Source organism: Anomaloglossus baeobatrachus, chromosome 8 (assembly GCF_048569485.1).
Source record: "Anomaloglossus baeobatrachus isolate aAnoBae1 chromosome 8, aAnoBae1.hap1, whole genome shotgun sequence".
NCBI lineage: Eukaryota > Metazoa > Chordata > Amphibia > Anura > Aromobatidae > Anomaloglossus > Anomaloglossus baeobatrachus.
Genome location: NC_134360.1, coordinates 212,612,602 through 212,633,848, shown reverse-complemented (window position 1 = coordinate 212,633,848; position 21,247 = coordinate 212,612,602). Strand labels below are relative to the sequence as shown.

The window sequence follows — 21,247 nt, the reverse complement described above, 5'->3', positions numbered from 1 at the left end:
CACCATATCCGCAGGCCATTCCGCAGCATGGAAACAGACAAAAGTTGTGGTGCTGTTTCCTGGGAGCACCTGCGGAATGTCGTGCGGATATATCCGCAGGACACTTTCCCCGTGGGCACATAGCCTTAGGCTAGTTTCACACTTGCGCTATTTTGACGCAAACGGAATCCGTCAGTAATGTAGTACAGTTCATTTATTTACAGTGGAAGCGTGTTACTATGGCGCGTGTGTGTGTCATGCAGTACCCGCTTGTGTCCACATGGTGTCGCGCTTCCACTGTAAATAAATGAACTGTACTACATTAGTGACGGATTCCGTTTGCGTCAAAATAGCGCAAGTGTGAGTGGGGCCTTAGGCCGAACCCCTGAAAATCAACCTCATAGTATTATTCGTCCACAAAATGTTAAAGCTGGAAAAATGCAGAGAGACAGGTAACATAATTCTGGCATTTCCATCTGTGCTTTGTGTTAATTGTTTCACAAATAACACATCAGTGCACTCACAATTCTTGGCGGAGAACCGCGAGTACCTCAGCACCCCGATGCTTGATCAAGCACTGAGCAGTGCTGAGCACACCTGTTCATCATTAGTTTCCACATGTAATTTTGATATAGACAGGCTGTAGCACTGCCCCCCGGGGCCATAGGCGGAGGCCAGCATGACCTGGTTTGGAGGGGAGGAGAGGATCATTTATGGGGGAGGAGTGGGTTTTCCTACAGGATTTAAAAGGGCAAAACGGGGGGTGGAGAGGCACCATTCCCGCTCTTTTGGGACAACGTGATATTCTAACCCCGCCCTCCCGAAAAAATATTATGTAAAATTGGCTTCTTAAGTTTAGGAGGGAAGCTATCGGATCGCAGTGGCCTTGAGCAGTTTTTGGTGGGTCCTTGAAGTTGTTTAAATTGGTTTGGTGGATCCATCCCCGTTATGGATCTCCTCATTGGCAAGGAATGGTTGGTTACGTGGTGATTTTGGGGAGGGAGATCCCGGCGGAGTTTGTCGGGCCCTCGTGTGTGTTTTGGTTAATGGAGAAAACAACACTTCATGTGTTGGTGCTCCCGAGCTGGTGTGGGTAGCGGCTGGGAGCAAGTTGGTTTACGGTTTGGTTATGTGAATCACCAGGGTTTATAGCTTCAAGGACCTTACCTAGATTATACGGAAATGTTATGTTTTTATTTGTTAATAAATGTCTGCTATGGCCAAATTATCCAAACAAAAATGGTGTCAGAGTCATGATTATTAGATAAAAAGGCAACAGAGGGGTGGGATGTCGTTGGGGGAATTCCGGAGTCTACAATTTCAGGGTCAAGTGGTGTCTCATCTCATATAGTTCAATAAAGCTAGGACTAGGACATTCCACCACCACAGTAGAACGCTGACCCTTTCTCTTCATATCATTATTTACTGAGAAAAGGAGGTTAATTTAGGTCTTATCAGCCGGCTTAAGTTTTTGTGCTAAACATTGATACAAATGTAAGCTTGCCAGTGTTGAAGTGCCATGACAAAGAAATATGCGTTGCACAAAATCTATCATGCAGAAACGTCTCTCAATCTTCCGTGTTTTCGACAAATTATGAATGTCCAAAACTACTTGACCAATAAACTCCTTCCATAACTATAAGCAACCAATGAAGAAATATTTTATATATTTTCCATACATTCATTATGTTTACATTTATTAATAGTGAGTATATTAAGTACTGTCATTTATGATGGGTAACTCACATGTTTTCCCTCACATTTAGGAAGTCGCTTCATCCTCTTGGAGGGCAGCCAGTTGGATGCCAGTGACTGGTTGAACCCCGCACAGGTCGTTCTCTTCTCACAGATGAACTCCAGTGGTCCTTGGGCCTTAGACCTTTGTGCAAAACGAATTCTGGACCCTTGTGAACATTTATGTGACCCTGAAACAGGTAAAATCTTTGCCTTGCCCTAAATACAAGCTTTTCTTTACAGTTGAATGAATACTTTTGCATAGAAGAATTCATTAAGCTTCGCACAATCTTGGGTGACTCTTAAAATCAATTACATAATGATTGCATTTCCTAATTTCAATCAACTTAACAGAGCATTGAACAATATCGAGTTCTTAAACTCTTTTTTATAACCCGAAATGTATTCAATCTAGACCAATTTTTTTAATCTTCTTGAAGCAATCTTAGTAGAGTAGAGGTCATGACGGGTGTATCAAGCCACTTTTCTTTCTTCTTCCAGGAGAATGTTTATGCCATGAAGGTTATATGAGGGATCCGGTGCATAAGCACCTCTGTATACGGAATGAGTGGGGAACCAACCAAGGGTACGTGCCAAAAAAAACCAAAATTCCTGCCAGGTTTATATTTCTAAATATGGTTTTCCTCCGACATAACACAAGCTGTGAAATTCATTGTTTACGTTGGGTTATTTCTTTGTCTATAGTGGATGGAGTACTACCAAAGTCCGGTTAAGCCACATCTTGCCTGTTCTTCATTTATTAAAATTGGCAGCTTAAAATGAAAGTGTGCCATTAGTCCCATAAAAAGACTGCACTTGGTATTTAAAACAAACAAAAATATGTTAGAAGATGTCTTATTTTTGAGTAAATTATTAATGGGGTTGTCCACTATTCGGACAACCTCTTCTCAATCCATATGATTGCCACCGGTAAAATAACGCCTATATTCACTTCCAGTTCTGGTGCTGTTCCAGTGGTGTTGGGACTTGCTCTCTGGGGGATTATGTGAGGTTGTTAAGTCACGTAAACCCTGAGTCCAATCAGCACTGGCTTCATTCTCCCCATGTTCGGACAAATTGAATATGATGAAGTAGTCAGAGGTGCAGCTGGCTACTCACTTCCTGTTGATGTATGAACGGAGTAAGTGAAGCCGTTGCTGATTGGACGCATGACTTGTGTACCAAAAAAAGTCACGTGAGCCCCAGGAGAGTGTGTGCCGACACAGCTGGATCAGCACCGGCATCGTAGATGAGAATAAGGGGTACTTTACATGTTGCGACATCGCTAGCATCAGCTAGCGATGCCGAGCGCGATAGCACCCGCCCCCGTCACACATGCGATAAGTGGTGATTGCTGCCATAGTGAACATTATCCCTACGACAGCTTCACACGCACATATCTGCTCGGCAACGTCACGGTGACTGCCGAACTATCCCTCCTTCAAGGGGGAGGTGTGTTCAGCGTCACAGCGATGTCACCGCGACGTCACTAAGCGGCCGGCCAATAGAAGTGGAGGGGCGGAGATGAGCGGGACATAACATCCCGCCCACCTTCTCCCTTCCGCATTGCCATCGGGACGCAGGTAAGGAGATGTTTGTCGCTCCTGCGGGTATACACACAGCGATGTGTGGAGCTGCAAGAGCGACAAACAACATCGTACCTGCGGTCGACCAGACATTATGAAAATGACGCTACACAGATAACCGATTTTCGACGCTTTTGCGATAATTTATCGGCGCATCTAGGATTTACATGTTGCGCTGTCGTTACCGGCGCCGGATGTGCGTCACTAACAACGTGACCACGACGATATTTCGGAAGCGATGTCGCAACGTGTAAAGCCCCCCCTAAGTGTTGTTATTTTACCAGAGGCAAACATACAGATTGAAAAGGGATTGTCCAAGTAGAGGACAACCTCTGTAAGAGAAGCAAAAACTATAATGTGTAAGGTTCTCTGCTAATAAGATCTGATAACACTGCTGACATCATAAAATTAATAGTATATAAACAAATTGCACCCCAAGAAAGGGCAGAAAAAGGAATGTCTTTTTTTTTAATGCTTTTTATTTTTCTTCTCTCAAATCCAAAAGAAAGATATTACCCCAAGAGAAATATGGCAACGTTTTGAGCAATGTACCCTTTGTCAGGGTAGGAGTTGAGTATGCATGGAATCTCCTTTGTGGACAAAAAAATAAAATATTACTATTTCCCATGGGAGAATGAACCCAGTGGTACAATAACAATGAACAGTGGATATAGAGATATGTGGAGTGACATTTACTGGGACCAGTGGATTTCTCATTTTTTTTATGCAACGAGGGTCATTCCACACATACCCCACTTTCAGCCTGATGAAGGGTTCAATAGCCGAAACGTTGATATAGTTCAACTTGAAAAAAAATAAAACCATTCAATTTTTTTTCCTTTTAGCGCTTTGGTGTGCTATTTCTTTATTCCCTATTCATTTTCTCATAAATGAGGAGGTAATGGGGCCTGCTACAGTGGAATATGCACCCAATCTCTTCTTGCAATATAAATTGGAAGTTGATCAACCCACCTTTTGAACTCTGCTGACTAGAGATGATCGAATACCGTAATATTTGTGTTCGCTATACTCGTAACGAATACTTTGTAATATTCGTGTATTCGTTCCGAATCGCAAGTATAATGCAAGTCAATAAGAAATGCGAGTAATTTTCTGCTGGACCCAACATAGAGGTCTACATCAGCACAATCGGGATGAGCCGGGTAGAGTCCCGGGACTGTCGCATCTAATGGATGTAGCAATTCTGGGAGGCTGCTGGCTGTTATTTTTAGGCTGGGCGGCTTCCAATAACATGGGTCTCTGCAGCCTGAGAATACCAGCCCCCAGCTGGGTATCAAAATTGAGGGAACCGCACACAGTTCTTTTAAATTATTTACTTATTTTACTGTACGATATAGATCCACCTGTGATTGGTTGCAGTCAGAGAGCTGTCAAGACTGCCAAGATGGCTGCGATATTACTGTGATTGGTTAAGAAGTCCAACATGTTTAGTGTCTGCAAATCAGCAGTCTAAACGGCCGGGCGGGACATCCGAATATAGCGAGACGAATACACCATTACTCTCTATATAACGAATAACCCGAGCACTGCACTATTTGTGCGAATAGTGACGAATACATCGCTCATCACTACTGCTGACTTGTCTGTATTATCCATAAAATAACAATTCTTGAGTATCTATTGTATTTTTCCTTTATTCCTGTTTTCTGATGGAACATTGACAACTAGGAGTCACCTCTTCCTTATAAATGGGGGGGTGTTTTGGGGCGGTTTGTAATTGTCGGCTCTGTCCGGAGAGTATTAAGATGTATACAGACACATCCCCAACTGGTATCTTTCAGTTGGAAGTGTATTTTTCCATTTCAAAGAGAAACAACAAAATGTAGAGTCCCAAGAAAAAAGAAATTCTGGAATTCTCAAGTTTCAAACAATAAGCCAGATAAACGATAGCTGACACGTCCACTCTTGGTACAAAAGGTTCACATTTTTTAACACTAGAAGTCCCAGAAATTTCGAGCTCCATAGGGTTCCAAAGGTAGAAATGTTAAATGACCCCTCTCTGGGACTTCTAGTGTTAAAGGACATACTGCACATCATGAAAACTATCACTAAAATGAAAGTTATTAATGGGAAAGGGGCTGGACGACATAAGTAAAGCATGTCTAAGGCAGCACCAATATGATCCATGAAGAGTCCAGTACTGCCGTTAGGCTCCAATCATTGGAATAGGTGATGAACTAGACTCAGCCCAATGAAAAAGAGTTTCACTATATTTGGATGAAAATGATCATCTTGTTCTAATCTTATACAATACTGTTGAAGTACAGTTTATTTTTTTTATTTATTATTATTTATTATTTTTTGTTACTCATATGTTTATTTCCTTTTATGCAGCCCATGGCCATACACCATGTTCCAGAGGGGATTCGATCTGGTTTTAGGGGAACAGCCAGCAGACAAGATATTCAGGTGTAGTATAAGATTATAAATTGTTTCCTAATTTAAGATATTAAAAGGGTTGTCGCGACATGATAAACGAGTAAAACTGAAAATCGATTGTAAAAACGAGCAACTTTACAATTTACTTGTTTTTAAAAATTCTCCACATTTTCAAGAACACAGAGATTTTTGATTCTATACTTTAGTTCTCATCGCCTCTGTCGTCTATTAGCAGTGACCAGGCTTCTCTTAGGCAATAAGTACTTATTCCAAAGCCCGAAATCATGCTCAACCCCGAATGCGCTTAAAAAAGTGATAAGTGCCACAAAAAAAGTGCAGTAGTATGCGGTCAATTGCAGCGATCTTTAAAAGGAGAAAACCCCAATAAACCAATTCTCATGCCTCCGAGCTAAAAGGCCTCAGCAATGGTTAAGGATAGTAACCTCCCCTAGCCGAAGCCAAGGGAGACCCAATCTTGCTCTCAGCATCTGCTTTTTGGCAAATTTTTTGGAGAGTAACTGTAAAGCGTGGGGTTTAATTTTCCCATCAAAATATAGTCTATGAAGTTCCCTGAGTCACATGGGGCGTCTGTGCAAAATTTTGTGATTGGAAATGCGATGGTGCGGATTCCTTTAACGGACATACATACATACGCAAATACACACATACATACACTAAGCTTTATATATATATATATATATATATATATATATATATATATCATATATATATATATATATATATATATATATCATATATATATATATATATATATATATCTATAGCTATATGTATATATATATATATGTATATACTGTATATATATGTATATATATATACACACTCAGTATATATATGTGTGTGTGTATATATAGTACAGACCAAAAGTTTGGACACATCTTCTCATTCAAACAGTTTTCTTTTTTTTCATGAAAATTGTAGATTCACTTTGAAGACATCAAAACTATGAATTAACACATGTGGAGAGAAATACTTAACAAAAAATTGTGAAACAACTGAAAATATGTCTTATTTTCTAGGTTCTTCAAAGTAGCCACCTTTTGCTTTGATTACCGCTTTGCCCACTCTTGGCATTCTCTTCATGAGCTTCAAGAGGTAGTCACCGGAAATGTTTTTCACTTCACAGGTGTGCCCTGTCAGGTTTAATATTAATAAGTGGGATTTCTTGCCTTATAAATGGGGTTGGGACCATCAGTTATGTTTTGCAGAAGTCTGGTGGATACACAGCTGATAGTTCTACTGAATAGACTGTTAGAATTTGTATTATGGCAAGAAAAAAGCAGCTAAGTAAAGAAAAACGAGTGGCCATCATTACTTTAAGGAATGAAGGTCAGTCAGTCCAAAAAATTGGGAAAACTTTGAAAGTGTCCCCAAGTGCAGTGGCAAAAACCATCAAACGCTACAAAGAAACTGGATCACATGAGGACCGCCCCAGGAAAGGAAGACCAAGAGTCACCTCTGCTGCGGAGGATAAGTTTATCTGAGTCACCAGCCTCAGAAATTGCAGGTTAACAGCAGCTCAGACTAGAGACCAGGTGAATGCCACACAGAGTTCTAGCAGCAGACACATCTCTAGAACAACTGTTAAGAGGAGACTTTGTGCAGCAGGCCTTCATGGTAAAATAGCTGCTAGGAAACCACTGCTAAGGACAGGCAACATGCAGAAGAAGCTTGTTTGGGCTAAAGAACACAAGGAGTGGACATTAGACCAGTGGAAATCTGTGCTTTGGTCTGACGAGTCAAATTTGAGATCTTTGGATCCGACTACTGTGTCTTTGTGCGACGCAGAAAAGTTGAACGGATGGACTCTACATGCCCGGTTCTCACCAGGCATTGAGGAGGAGGTGTGATGGTGTGGGGGTGCTTTGCTGGTGACACTGTTGGGGATTTATTCAAAATTGAAGGCATACAGAACCAGCATGGCTACTACAGCATCTTGCAGCGGCATGCTATTCCATCCGGTTTGCGTTTAGTTGGACCATTTATTTTTCAACAGGAGAATGACCCCAAACACACCTCCAGGCTGTGTAAGGGCTATTTGACTAAGAAGGAGAGTGATGGGGTGTTACGCCAGATGACCTGGTCTCCACAGTCACCAGACCTGAACCCAATCAAGATATGTTGGGGTGAGCTGGAATGCAGAGTGAAGGCAAAAGGGCCAACAAGTGCTAAGCATCTCTGGGAACTCCTTCAAGACTATTGGAAAACCATTTCCGGTAACTACCTCTTGAAGCTCATCAAGAGAATGCCAAGAGTGTGCAAAGCAGTAATCAAAGCAAAAGGTAGCTACTTTGAAGAACCCAGAATATAATATATATTTTCAGTTGTTTCACACTTTTTTGTTAAGTATTTCATTCCACATGTGTTAATTCATAGTTTTAAAGTCTGCAATGTGAATCTACAATTTTTAGAGTCATGAAAATAAAGAAAACTCTTTGAATGAGAAGGTGTGTCCAAACTTTTGGTCTGTACTGTGTATATATATATATATATATATATATATATATATATATACAGTGCCTACAAGTAGTATTCAACTCCCTGCAGATGTAGCAGGTTTGATAAGATGCAAATAAGTTAGAGCCTGCAAACTTCAAACAAGAGCAGGATTTATTAACTGATGCATAAATCTTACAAACCAACAAGTTATGTTGCTCAGTTAAATTTTAATACATTTTCAACATAAAAGTGTGGGTCAATTATTATTCAACCCCTAGGTTTAATATTTTGTGGAATAACCCTTGTTTGCAATTACGGCTAATAATCGTCTTTTATAAGACCTGATCAGGCCGGCACAGGTCTCTGGAGTTATCTTGGCCCACTCCTCCATGCAGATCTTCTCCAAGTTATCTAGGTTCTTTGGGTGTCTCATGTGGACTTTAATCTTGAGCTCCTTCCACAAGTTTTCAATTGGGTTAAGGTCAGGAGACTGACTAGGCCACTGCAACACCTTGATTTTTTCCCTCTTGAACCAGGCCTTGGTTTTCTTGGCTGTGTGCTTTGGGTCGTTGTCTTGTTGGAAGATGAAATGACGACCCATCTTAAGATTCTTGATGGAGGAGCGGAGGTTCTTGGCCAAAATCTCCAGGTAGGCCGTGCTATCCATCTTCCCATGGATGCGGACCAGATGGCCAGGCCCCTTGGCTGAGAAACAGCCCCACAGTATGATGCTGCCACCACCATGCTTGACTGTAGGGATGGTATTCTTGGGGTCGTATGCAGTGCCATCCAGTCTCCAAAGGTCACATGTGTGGTTGGCACCAAAGATCTCGATCTTGGTCTCATCAGACCAGAGAACCTTGAACCAGTCTGTCTCAGAGTCCTCCAAGTGATCATGAGCAAACTGTAGACGAGCCTTGACATGACGCTTTGAAAGTAAAGGTACCTTACGGGCTCGTCTGGAACGGAGACCATTGCGGTGGAGTACGTTACTTATGGTATTGACTGAAACCAATGTCCCCACTGCCATGAGATCTTCCTGGAGCTCCTTCCTTGTTGTCCTTGGATTAGCCTTGACTCTTCGGACAAGCCTGGCCTCGGCACGGGTGGAAACTTTCAAAGGCTGTCCAGGCCGTGGAAGGCTAACAGTAGTTCCATAAGCCTTCCACTTCCGGATGATGCTCCCAACAGTGGAGACAGGTAGGCCCAACTCCTTGGAAAGGGTTTTGTACCCCTTGCCAGCCTTGTGACCCTCCACGATCTTGTCTCTGATGGCCTTGGAATGCTCCTTTGTCTTTCCCATGTTGACCAAGTATGAGTGCTGTTCACAAGTTTGGGGAGGGTCTTAATTAGTCAGAAAAGGCTGGAAAAAGAGATAATTAATCCAAACATGTGAAGCTCATTGTTCTTTGTGCCTGAAATACTTTTTAATACTTTAGGGGAACCAAACAGAATTCTTGTGGTTTGAGGGGTTGAATAATAAATGACCCTCTGAATAAACTTTTCACAATTTAAAAAAAAAATAAAAAAATAAATAACATTCTTTTTTGCTGCAGTGCATTTCACACTTCCAGGCTGATCTACAGTCCAAATGTCACAATGCCAAGTTAATTCCGAATGTGTAAACCTGCTAAATCTGCAGGGGGTTGAATACTACTTGTAGGCACTGTATATATATATATATATATATATATATATATATATATATATATCTGTTCCATATTGCAACAGCTGGCATTTTGGTTGTAAACTGGTCTTGTGACCTTGACCGCCACCAGCGTCTTCTCCTCACTTGTCCATCACCTTCATTTGTAACATCTCACCGGCTGACAGACACCAAGGTCTAGAATAACAGCCATGACCTCCAGGTCCGGTGTGCTCCTCAATAAATCTTATCATGTCGCAATATATTTCAGAATTTCTGTACAATATTCAGCATTTTCCTGTCTGATAAATCCACAGACGCTTTTTTTCATACAGTTTTGTAAAATCCTGATACAAAAATAGGTAATCTATATGCTAACATCTGTATTTTCTATAAATTTTTTTAATAAATATTTTTGTTTAGTTTTTTAAACACTAGTTTATATACGTATGACATAGGGAGCATTGAGTTTATACTTCCATATTGCAAACTGTTTAAAAATCTAAATAGACAATATATGCACAAACGTAGAGTACCACCCTTGAGAAGTCTACGTGGGTGGCATTATGGCTCAGCGCTAAGAGTTATGGTATAAGCCATGTTACACTATACATGAGCAATACATTATTAAACACATCCATGAAAAGTGAATCTGTAGGTCACTCACAAATGTAGGATAGGCCCATAAGGATTTCTATATAATAAATTACTTATGTGACCACCAGGCCCTACATACACTAACAATATATCCATCGCAGTATCAGCACATATATTATATTATCTCTAGGACAGTAAAGGAAAATTCAATTAAACAAAGGGGAATATGTCTTTAGAAAATAACCTGTTCTTCAAATTAGGGGTTTTGTTAGATGCCCATCAATGCTGCTCTATACAGAAGACTTTCTAGAAGATGTCACAGCTCACCTTCTCCCCCTCCTGTACATTGACTGTTAACACCTCTATATACAATAGATAACACAGGATCCACCATTCCCAATAGACGATGTCACAGCTCACCTTCTTCCCCTCTTGTTCAATGACTGATAACACCTCTGTATAGAGCAGGCAACCCTGGATCCACCATTTATAATATGTGATGTCACAGCTCACCTTCTCCCCCTCCTGTACATTGACTGTTAACACCTCTATATAAAATAGATAACACAGGTTCCACCATTCACAATAGACGATGTCACAGCTCACCTTCTTCCCCTCTTGTTCAATGGCTGATAACACCTCTGTATAGAGCAGGCGACCCTGGATCCACCATTTACAATAGGTGATGTCACAGCTCACCTTCTCCCCCTCCTGTACATTGACTGTTAACACCTCTATATACAATAGATAACACAGGATCCACCATTCACAATAGACAATGTCACAGCTTACCTTCTTCGCCTCTTGTTCAATGACTCATAACACCTCTGTATAGAGCAGCTGACCCTGGATCCACCATTTACAATAGGTGATGTCACAGCTCACCTCCTCCTGCTATACAGTGGCTGATAACACCTCTTCATACAGAAGATAACATATTCTGCCATTCACAACAAGTGATGTTACAGCTCACCTCCTCCTCTTTCTGCACAATGTCCTTGTCCTGATGAAAATATACTTAATACATCCTTTAATACAATTCTGTAGGGTTTGAGTCAGTCTATTGCTACTGGAGTTCAAATGGCAGCATGAAGTAGGAATCTAATATTGGGCCTAGGAGCCAGTGTAAAAAATTAAGATTTTGGATTTTTTTTATAATTCATATAGTGATATGAAAAATAAAAAGTACATATACGGAACAAAAATATAAACGCAAAACTTTTGCTTTTGTTCCCATTTTTTATGAGCTGAACTCAAATATCTAAAGGGTGCTTGACACGCTGCGACATCGCTAACGATATATCGTGACGCACATCTGGTGTCGTTAGCGACATTGCAGCGTGTGACAGCTAGGAGCGACGATCAACGATCGCAAAAATAGCAAAAATCGTTGATCGTTGACGCGTCGCTCCTTTTCATAATATCGTTGTTGGTGCATGCCGCTGGTTGTTCGTCGTTCCTGCGGCATCACACATCGCTATGAGTGACACCGCAGGAACGACGAACATCTTCTTACCTGCGTCCACCGGCAATGAGGAAGGAAGGAGGTGGGTGGCATGTTCCGGCCGCTCATCTCTGCCCCTCCTCTGCTATTGGGCGGCCACTTAGTGACGACGCTGTGACGTCGAACGCACCTACCCCTTGAAGGAGGGATTGTTTGGCAGTCACAGTGACGTCGCTGAACAGGTATGTGCGTGTGACACTGCCGTAATATTGTTCGCTACGGCAGCGATCACCAAATGTCGCACGAACGTCAGGGGAGGGTGCTATCGCTAGAGATGTCGCAGCGTGTAATGCACCCTTAAGACTTTTTCTATGTGAACAAAAGGCCTTTTTCTCAGATATTGTTCTCAAATTTGTCTAAAGGCTACTTTACACACTGCGATATCGGTCCCGATATCGCTAGTGTGCGTACCCGCCCCCATCTGTTGCGCGACATGGGCATATCGCTGCCCGTGCCGCACAACATCGCCCAGAGCCGTCACACATACTTACCTGTCCGGCGACGTCGCTGTGACCGGCGAACCGCCTCCTTTCTAAGGGGGCGGTCCGTGCGGCGTCACAGCGACGTCACTGAACCGCCGCCCAATCGCAGCGGAGGGGCGGAGATGAGCGGGACGTAACATCCCGCCCACCTCCTTCCTTCCGCATAGCGGCCGGGAGGCAGGTAGGGAGACGTTCCTCGCTCCTGCGGCGTCACACGCAGCGATGTGTGATGCCGCAGGAACGAGGAACAACCTCGTTACTGCTGAAGTAACGATTTTTGGGAATTAGGACCCGTGTAGCCGATTAGCGATAAATCACGCTTTTGCGACGATTTTACATCGCTGAACGCTGTTACACAAAGCTATATCGCTAACGATTGCGGAAGTGCGTCACCAAAACCGTGACCCCAACGACAAAATTCGGGCGATATCGCAGTGTGTAAAGCCCGCTTTAGTCTGTGTTAGTGATCACTTCTCCTTTACTGAGATAATCCATCCACTTCACAGGTGCGACATATCAAGATGCTGATTAGACAGCATGATTATTAAACAGGTGTGCCTTAGGCTTGCCAGCATGATTATTGCACAGGTGTGCCTTAGGCTGCTCAGCATGACTATTGCACAAGTGTGCCTTAGGCTGGCCACAATAAAAGACCACTGTAAAATGTGAAGTTTTACAGTATGTGAGGATGACGAGCAGCAGAGGAGCTTTCCTGAGATGGGTTCTGATAGTTTGTGCAGACATTGTTTGGTTTTGCACTGATTGTTGCAGCACCTGTGTGGGTGGCCGGTCTCAGACAATCTTGGAGGTGAAGATGCTGGATGTGGAGGTCCTGCGCTGGTCCAGGTACACATGATCTGTGGTCGTGAGGCTGGGTGGATATTCTGCCAAATTCTCTGACACGCCTTTGGATCCAACTTATGGTAGAGAAATGAACATTCAATTCACAGACAACAGCTCTAGTGACATTACTGCAGTCAGCATGACAAGTGCACACTGCCTCAAAACGTCTGTGGTATGGTGCTGTGTGACAAAACTGCACATTTTAAAGTGAACTTTTATTCCGGCCAACCTAAAGGCTGCTTTATACGCGTCGATATCTCGTGCGATCGCACCCGCCCCCATCATTTGTGAGGCACGGGCAATTTGTTGCCTGTGTCGCACAAAGTCAATAACCCCCGTTACATGTACTTACCTCCCGAGCGACTTCACTGTGGGCGGCGAACATCCACTTCCTGAAGGGGGAGGGACGTTCGGCGTCACAGCGACGTCACAAAGCGGCCGTCCGATAGGCGCGGAGGGGCGGAGATGAGAGGGATGTAACATCCCGCCCACCCACTTCCTTCCGCATTGCTGGCGGGACGCAGGTAAGCTGCAGTTCATCGTTCCCGGGGTGTCATGATTTGAAGCATGCTGTCCATGCTCGACGACCATCAAACTTAACCGCACTGGAATTGTTTTGTAAACAGGAATGGTCAAATAAACCTTCATCCAGGATCCAGGAACTCATTAAAAGCTACAGGAAGCGACTAGAGGCTGTGATTTTTGCAAAAGGAGGATCTACATAATATTAATGTCACTTTTATGTTGAGGTGCCCATACTTTTGCACCGGTCAAATTTTGTTTAAATGCGGATTGCACATTTTCTGTTAGTACAATAAACCTCATTTCAATCCAGAAATATTACTGAGTCCATCAGTTATTAGATATATGAAACTGAAATAGCTGTTGCAAAAACCCAATTTGTTATAAAGAAAAAAGGTTAACATTAATAGTGGTGCCCAAACTTTTTCATATGACTGCATCGTAGCGTGTAAAGCCCGCTTTAGGCACACCTGTGCAACAATCTTGCTGGCCAGCCTAAGGCACACTTGTGCAATAATCATGCTGTCTAATCAGCATGTTCATATGCCACACCTGTGAGGTGGATGGATTGTCTCAGCAAATGAGAAGTGATCACTAACACAGATTTAAGGCTACTTTACACACTGCGATATCGGTCCCGATATCGCTAGTGTGGGTACCCGCCCCCATCTGTTGCGCGACACGGGAAAATCGCTGCCCGTGTCGCACAACAGCCGTCACACATACATACCTGTCTGGCGACGTCGCTGTGACGGGCGAACCGCCTCCTTTCTAAGGTGGCGGTCCGTGCGGCGTCACAGCGACGTCACTGAACCGCCGCCCAATAGCAGCGGAGGGGCGGAGCTGAGCGGGACGTAACATCCCGCCCACCTCCTTCCTTCCTCATAGCGGCCGGGAGGCAAGTAAGGAGAGCTTCCTCGTTCCTGCGGTGTCACACGGAGCGATGTGTGCTGCCGCAGGAACGAGGAACAACCTCGTTACTGCTGCAGTAACGAGATTTGAGAATGGACCCCCATGTCGCCGATTAGCGATTTTGCACGTTTTTGCAACGATGCAAAATCGCTTATCGGTGTCACATGCAACGGCATCGCTAATGCGGCCGGATGTGCGTCACCAAATCCGTGACCCCAACGACTCCGCATTAGCGATGTCGCAGCGTGTAAAGCCCGCTTTAGGCAATTTTGTGAACAATACATGAGAAAAAAAACCTTTTCTGCACATAAAAAAGTGTTAGATCTTTGTATTCAGCTCATGAAAAATGGGAGCAAAAACTGAAGTGTTGTGCTTATATATTTGTTCAGTGTATGTACAGTATATATATATATCATTTTCCTCTGATGCCACATTGCCTTTAACCTAGTGCTTATCAAATCAGTTACGTGCTGCGATAACGTCTTATACATTTTTTAATACTTTTCCCTTTTTAACCCAGATTCACTTATACACTGGGAGAAGGTATGTGGCTTCCTCTGAGCAAGAGCTTTGTCATCCCCCCCGCTGAACTGGCCATTAATCCATCTGCCAAGTGTAAAACAGACATGAGTGTTATGGAGGATGCAGTTGAGGTCAGGTGAGTGTGTGGGGATACACAGGGGGACGCGGTGTCACTGAGCAGATCCTCTCCCCGCGCTCTGATTAATGTGCCCGCTTGTATCATGGCCATATATTGAATGCATGCTTTGCCGCTCGCGCACATAAACAGTTACTACCTTACGGAGGCGGCATTTGTGCCCGATGATTTGTATGTTCTCACCAACACATCTCTCACTTTTTTGCCTCTGTCTCAATCCTTCCCTTTTTCTGACTCTATTCCCCCCTCGCCCTGACCTCCCTCTTGCCCCTTGCACAGACATGCGGCCTATTTTTCTAGCTTTCCTTGATTTGATGGATTTCCTCCCTGTCTCTTCCTATCTATCATCCTATTCCCTGCCTCCTTCCCCTATTGTTTGCTTTGCCCACAGAGAGGAGCTTATGACCTCCTCCTCCTTTGATAACCTTGAGATTCTGCTAGACTCCTTCGGACCAGTTCGGGATTGCTCCAAAGGGAACGGTGGCTGTAGCAAGAACTTTCGATGTGTTTCCGACCGCAAGTTGGATTCCAGCGGCTGCGTGGTGAGTTTAGCTGTATTCATTTGTGCTAACGTTAACGATAAAGGGATATTATAGCTAACCTCTATTGCATATCCATTTTCTGGGCTTAAAGGGAACCCGTCGCCATATTTGGCCATATATATATATAAGCTGCAGCCACCACCCGTTACCTCTTTATTTACAGCATTCCAGAATACTGTATATAAGAGCCCAGGCTGCGCTGTATAACGTAAAAAACACCTTTATAATACTCACCTAGGGGTGGTCCGGTCTGATGGGTGTCACTACACTCTGGTTCGGCGCTTCCTCTGTCCGGTCTGGTGCCTTCTCTCTGCTGTGATTTCCGTGCTCTTTAGACCCAACCCAGTTTGGATGATGTCCTACGTCATCCACACAGGCCGTCATTGCAGTCCTGCTCAGGCATGCTTTGATTTGCCCTGCTGAGAGCAGATCAACGTATTGTAATGCACAAGCGCGAGGAAAGGTGAAAGATTGCCAGCGCATGCGCACTACAATACTTTGATCTGCCCTGAGAAGGGCAGATCAAAGTGCGCCTGTGCAGGACCTCAATGCTGATATGCATGGTGTAGGACGCACCATCCATACTTGGCTGTGTCTAAGGAGGACTGCAATCAGCAGAGAGGAGGTACCGGACCAGAGAGAGGAGGTGCTGGACCGGAGAGCAACAATACTTATCTGGTGGACCGCCTCCTAGATGAGTATTATAAAAGTTCTTTTTATGTTCTACGCAGCGGACTGGGCTCTTATATACAGTATTCTGGAATGCTGTATGTAAGAGCTCAGTGGGGGTGGCCGCAGGATATAGTCAGTAAATATGGTGACAGGTTACCTTTAAAAATTGAACAAATTTTTCTGAATATGCAGAGATTTAGGAAGTCTGTTAGCAGAAAATTACTTTTCAAACCTAGCACATATGTTTGGTGCATCCTTGGTGTGGCCAACGAATCCAGTACATCTTCAGACCTACATTTATCTCCTCTTCCTCCTTTGGTTCCCATAAAGCTAGAGCTGTCATTCAAGGAAGAGGAGGATGAAGATAGGTGGAATACAAGTGGGTGGGAAGGGGCACTGAACTGCTCAGCCACAGCACGTGTGCACCTGCGCTGGGTTTGAACAGTCATTTTCTGCTGAAAGACTCATTTAAGGCTGAAAAGACACTGGACATTTCACTAAGATTCTTTTTCAATAGGGTAATGTAGCAAAAAATGTATTTCAAAATTTGGGATTTTAAGAAATTATCCAGGGCTAAAAGAACGTCTGTTTTATTCCAAAACAATGTCACACCTTCCATGTATTGTATGAATAAGAGAAAATGGAAGGTTGCAAAATCAGGCAGAAATGTAATCTGGTCATGCAACGTTTTGGCCAAACATCCATGTCAAGCATGTCCAACACTAAAAGGGGGCTTTACACGCTACGATATCGTTGATGTTTTATCGTTGGGGTCACGTTGTTAGTGACGCACATCCGGCGTCATTAACGATATCGCAGCGTGTGACACCAGCGACCTTAAGCGACCTCAAAAATGGTGAAAATCGTTCACCATGGAGAGGTCGTCCCAAAACCAAAAATCTGTAATGGTTGATTATCGATGTAGTTCGTCGCTCCTGCGGTAGCATACATCGCTGTGTGTGACACCGCAGGAGCGAGGAACGTCTCTTTACCTGCCGCCGGCCGCAATGCGGAAGGAAAGAAGTGGGCGGGATGTTACGTCCCGCTCATCTCCATCCCTCCGCTTTGATTGGCCGGCTGCTTAGTGACGTCGCGGTGACGTCGCTGTGATGCCGAACGTCCCTCCCCCTTGAGGGAGGGATTGTTCGGCAGTCACAGCGAAGCCGCCGACCAGGTAAGTGCGTGTAACGCTGCCGTAGCGATAATGTTTGCTGCGGCAGCGATCACACGATATCGCACACACGATGGGGGTGGGTGCTTTCACGCTCGATATCGCTAGCAATTGCTAGCAATATCGTAGCGTGTAAAGCCCGCTTTACACATCTGCATATACACTATAAATACACTTAACATCAATAAATTGTGATAGAAGTAATAAGTGACATCATCAAAACAGAGTTTGCTAATCAAACACATGATCCAAGTGTAAACCCCCTCTAAAGGCTCAGACATCTGTTTTTCATGGATAGCACTCATATTTTCCGATAGATTATGGGGCTGTTTAGGTATTCAATTATTTTTTGTCAGACCGAGTGGTCCACACAAAATCATGGAGACAAATCCAATATTGATCTGAGGGTTGGATTAAAATGTCAATGCAAGCGTGTAGGTCCTGTCCAAAATCGTACAGCACTCGGATGCCATTCTTGTGCTGTCCGTTTTTCACGGACTGGTTGATAGGAGAAGCTGGAGAAACATTTTTGCTTTCACATCTGAGAAAAACTTATGGTACAAATGTAGCACCCCTGAATACATCAGGGTGCTACAGGGAACTGCATCCTGTTTCCTCAGGATGCAGGACCTACCCCCCTGGTTCCAAGTTCCTAGAAACCGGTGTCACCTCCATCAGCACCACAAATCCCAATCAACACCTCACATCATGACCTGTCAGACACACCAGTGGGTTGGTTCAGCTGGAAAAGGGCCACCCACCTAGGGGTCAGGAAGACTGGTGGGAGGGACAAAGTGAGTCTAGTGAGAGCCCTCAAAGAGAGAGGAGCTGGGGAGTGTTAGCTCCCGGGGACCTAGTACGACCGTGGTTGGGTCGCAGACAGTAGTCGGGGATCAGAGGAGTCGTGGACCAGTGGCAGTGACATTGGAAAAGGGTGCGATGGACATAGTCTAGGAGGACCGTCGGCACCAGAAAGCCCAAAAGAACTGACCGGTACTGAGCACGAAGGGGTACAGGACCCTAGGTCAGGAGCCGATTCAACGTCCTGGCAATTAACTTGCAGAGGAAGGGGACCTTCAGAGACCTTCCCAGAGAGCTCAGAGACTGAGGGCATCAGCACACCGCGGCGGACAGGGTTTTCCAGAGAAAGCAACCCATTAAAGTCCCAAGTCCCAAAACACTGTCCAAACTCCAATGAAACTTGGATCAAAAGCACTGATAAATCTCCTATGAGAAAAGTTACTGATGTGTGAATGAGCCCTACTTAAACCGGAATTGGTTTGATATCCTTTAGATGACATTGTGGACTTGACTCGTCATAAAGTCAGGTTCGAAAGTGTTGTCACCCTTGAAATTGTTCCAGAAAATGAAGTATTTCTACCAGAAAATTATTGCAGTTCCATATATTTTGTTATACACATATTTCTTTCCTTTGTGTGTATTGGAACAACACAAAAAATGAGAAAAATAGGAACATTGGACATTTCACACAAAACTCCAAAAATGGTCTAGACAAAATTGTTGGCATGCTCGATGTAATATTTGGTTGCGCACCCTTTGGAACAAATAACTGAAATCAATCACTTCCTATAACCATCATCAAGCTTCTTGCTCCTCTCACCTGGAATTTCGGACTCTTCTTTTACAAACTGTTCCAGGTGTTTCATATTTTAAGGCGTCTTCTCCCAACAGCAATTTTAACATTTTTCCATAGGTGTTCATTGGGATTTAGATCTGAATTAATTTCTGGCAACTTCAGAACTTTCCAGCGCTTTTTTTTCCATCCATTTCGGGGGGCTTCTTTAAATATATTTGGGGTCATTGTCCTCCTGGAAGACCCATGACCTAGGATGCAAACCCAGCTTCCTGACACTGAGCACTACACTGCGAACCAAAATCCTTTGGTAATCTTCAGATTTCATGGTGCCTTGTACACAGTAAATGTCCCCAGTGTCAGAGGCAGCAAAACAACCCCAAAACATCTTTGAATATTCACCACATGTGACTGTAAGTCTTGTGTTCTTCTCTTTGAAGGCCTCATTTGGTTTTCGGTAAACAGTAGAATGATGTGCTTTACCAAAAAGCTCTATCTTGGTCTCGTCTGTCCCAGAAGGATTTTGACTTACGTATATTTTAGCAAATTGCAGTCTAGCTTTTTATGTCTCTGTCATTAGTGAGGTCCTCCTGGGTCTCCTACCATGGTGTTTCATTTAACTCAAATGTGGACAGATAGTTCACACTGACACTGACACACTGTGAACCTGCATGAAAGCTTCAATTGCTTTGAAACTTGTTTGGAGCTGCTTATCCACCATCCGGACTATCCTGCATTGCAATTTTTCTCTGCCATCCACGTCCAGGGAGATTAGCTACAGCGCCATGGGTTGTACATTTCTTAATTATGCTGTGGTCAAAGGAACATCAAGATCTCTGAAGATGGACTTTATAACCTTGAGATTGTTGATATTTTACAATAATTTTGGTACTCAATGGCTCAGACAGTTTTCTTCTCCTTTTTCTGTTCTCCATACTGTGTGGCACACAAAAACACACCCTGCAATAATTGAATCAACCTCTCCCCTTTTTATTTGGCTTCAGGTGTGATTTTTATATTGCCCGAATCTTTTACTTGCCGTAGGTAGGTATGAACGAGCACCACATGCTTAAAATAAAAATATTTACGCATAATTTTGGCAAGGTGCTTATAATTTTGTTCGGCCCATTTTTGGGTTTTGTATGAAATTATGTCCAATTTTTCTTTTTTATGCAGTTTTGTTTTTTGTTTTGTTCCAATACACATAAAGGATGTAAATATGTGTATAACAAAACATGTGTAATTGCAATAATTTTCTGGGAGAAATACTTTATTTTCTGGAACAATTTCAAGAGTGCCGACACTTTGGAGCATGATTGTATGAGGAATCAAGGGTACAATATCATCTAAAGGATATGAAACCAATTACGGTTCAAGTAGGCATGTCAGAAAGGCCAACGAATATTTCACATTCGCATTATTTTTTTCAATTGTATATTTGGGCAAGGGGAACACATTGGGTGGAACACAGCAGATATTGTTATACCAAAGTTGAAGAGCTGTTAAATCTGTCATTCTTCCATGGGTTTTGTTCGAAATCACAACTCATTGAAGAAAATCAAATGGGTGTGATACTATTTTTAAAAGAAAGAAGCTTTTTATCTTCTTATCCTGAAAAACTACCTTAGGCTATGTGCGCACTAGAAAGTGCCTTTTTCTTAAGAAAAAAAAAATACCCTCTGAAAGAATCCAACACTCGCGGTAAAAACCGTGGTAAAACTGTACCCACGGTATTGCCACGGTTTTGCCGCGGTTTGCTGCGGATTTTCCGCAAGTTGGTCCCCGCAGTTTTTACCATTATATATGGCAAAAACTGCAGGTACCTGTGGAAAAGAAGTGACATGCTCATTAATTCCGCAGCGGAAAATCTGCGGGTAAATCCGTGGGTATAAAAAAACGCAGTGTGCGCACACCATTTTTTAAATCCCATGGGATTTGCTGGGGAA

At 43.4% G+C, this 21,247-nt stretch overlaps 1 protein-coding gene across 6 annotated transcripts in view; it reads left to right on the top strand.

Moving 5' to 3' along the window:
• Positions 1 to 21,247, top strand: part of ASTN1 (astrotactin 1) — a 704,518-nt gene that overhangs the window by 496,012 nt on the left and 187,259 nt on the right. For all 6 annotated transcript variants that reach the window (XM_075320156.1, XM_075320155.1, XM_075320159.1 and 3 more), the window contains 5 exons: positions 1,746 to 1,913; positions 2,215 to 2,299; positions 5,655 to 5,729; positions 15,185 to 15,322; positions 15,714 to 15,864. In XM_075320156.1, the coding sequence (XP_075176271.1) occupies positions 1,746 to 1,913; positions 2,215 to 2,299; positions 5,655 to 5,729; positions 15,185 to 15,322; positions 15,714 to 15,864 (617 nt within the window). The remainder of the gene's footprint in view (positions 1 to 1,745; positions 1,914 to 2,214; positions 2,300 to 5,654; positions 5,730 to 15,184; positions 15,323 to 15,713; positions 15,865 to 21,247) is intronic.